Raw genomic sequence first — 1,823 nt, 5'->3', positions numbered from 1 at the left:
AAAACAATAGTAATAGAGTGATGAAGTAACGCGCGCTCCGTCGGGAAACGCTTGTCGCAGCAGACGCACGCGTATCTGTTGAGGTGACGTCATAGCGTCGCATGCTATCTCTGTTTGTTGTATGAGGATGACAAGGATAGCAATAGTCGTTGTGGTGCCGTAACAAAGCTTCTTGTACGTGACGTCACAGCGTTACATGCTATCTCTGTTTGTTGCACGAGTGTGACAAGGAAAACAATAGTAGTAGAGTGATAAAGTAAAGCGCGCTCCGTCGGGAACCGTTTGTCGCAGCAGACGCACGCGTATCTATTATGAGGTGACGTCATAGCGTCGCATGCTATCTCTGTTTGTTGTATGAGTGTGACAAGGAAAACAATAGTAATAGAGTGATGAAGTAACGCGCGCTCCGTCGGGAAACGCTTGTCGCAGCAGACGCACGCGTATCTGTTGAGGTGACGTCATAGCGTCGCATGCTATCTCTGTTTGTTGTATGAGGATGACAAGGATAGCAATAGTCGTGTAGGTGACGTAACACGATACTTCGGGAATTGTCGCAGCACATCTCAATCTATTACCGTACGTGACGTCACATACTATCTCTGTTTAATGTATGTGGATGACAAGGATGGCAATAGTGCTGTTATTATAGTGGTGACGTAACGCGGTACGTCGGAAAACGCTTCTCGCAGCAGAGCACGCCTACTATGTACGTGACGTCACACCATCGCATGCTATCTCTGATATATGAGTATGAAAAGGACGACAATAGTGTAGTAATCGCGTAATTACTGTAACGTTATGTGTACTGTTAAAAAAATAGAATTGAAAATCTAGATTTTTCTAAGCTGATGTGAAAGTTACTGATAATAAAATTCCATTTTTAAGTTTTTAATTAGTTTGTGTCTGTTCCGGATAAACTCCGGAATGTCTGGATATTGACAGAAAATATACTAAAAAGCAGTTAATGTGTACGAGAAAAATATAGGCAATATGTTATTTCAAATAGTTAAAGGTGAAATCATTTCGTAACTTACTTTAAACTTTGAAGATCGACGTGTTTTCTACTTTTCAACAAATGCTGTTTCAAACTGCTTGGAGATTTGAACCTGGAAAGAGACAACCAATTAAAACAGCTAAAAAAGCATAAAAGAGAAAAATCCGAAAAAAATGATTATTCCCAACCGTCACCCTGATTAGTCCCCACTTGGCAATAAAATGTCTCATCCGTCCCACCTTTTAGTACCACTATCACCAATAAAGTGACAGAAGCCGTTAAGAAATAAGTTCCTACCGTCCCCACGTTTCAATTGGTGGGACGGATGAAACTTTTTATTCTCATATATCCACGTGGGGACAGTGCGAGGTGACGGTCGGGATTAATCAAAAAATATAAAGACCTTATTTCATTGTTTACAGTTGTCAAATTTTTAATTGCAAATGTCATAATTACCGTTTCTATAGCAACCTTGGTTCTGTTTTTTCCAAATTATTTACCCCCTAAGTTTAGTAGCGTGAAAATATATAGCCTAAAGCGTGATATAAGTGTAGGGCTTTTTATTAAAGAAAGAATTATTCAAAAATATGGTGTAATTGCTGACATCTTAGGTAACAAAGTTTGTGTTTATTATAATAGTATAGATTACTCACCTTGTATCACATTCAACGCAATAAAACTCCCTATCATTAGAATGTTTCCTCATATGATCTTTCATCTGAGTTCTCGTCCGGAATCTGGCGCCGCACTCCCCGCACACGTAGTTCTTGACACCATCGTGTATCCTGCAAAGTACAATTTGACAGTGGAGGAGACGCATAGGAAGGGG

The 1,823-nt window shown here is 40.0% G+C and overlaps 1 protein-coding gene across 1 annotated transcript in view; it reads right to left on the bottom strand.

The window, feature by feature from the left end:
- Positions 1-1,823, bottom strand: part of LOC106105307 (zinc finger protein 845-like) — a 13,192-nt gene that overhangs the window by 3,194 nt on the left and 8,175 nt on the right. The window contains exons 10-12 of the mRNA XM_013285634.1: positions 1,648-1,779; positions 1,035-1,106; positions 106-444 (exon numbers count right to left, since the gene is read on the bottom strand). Coding sequence (XP_013141088.1) covers positions 106-444; positions 1,035-1,106; positions 1,648-1,779 — 543 coding nt within the window. The remainder of the gene's footprint in view (positions 1-105; positions 445-1,034; positions 1,107-1,647; positions 1,780-1,823) is intronic.

The sequence above is a fragment of the Papilio polytes genome, unplaced genomic scaffold, assembly GCF_000836215.1.
Source record: "Papilio polytes unplaced genomic scaffold, Ppol_1.0 DF824492.1, whole genome shotgun sequence".
NCBI lineage: Eukaryota > Metazoa > Arthropoda > Insecta > Lepidoptera > Papilionidae > Papilio > Papilio polytes.
This window is presented reverse-complemented; position numbering and strand designations above follow the sequence as displayed.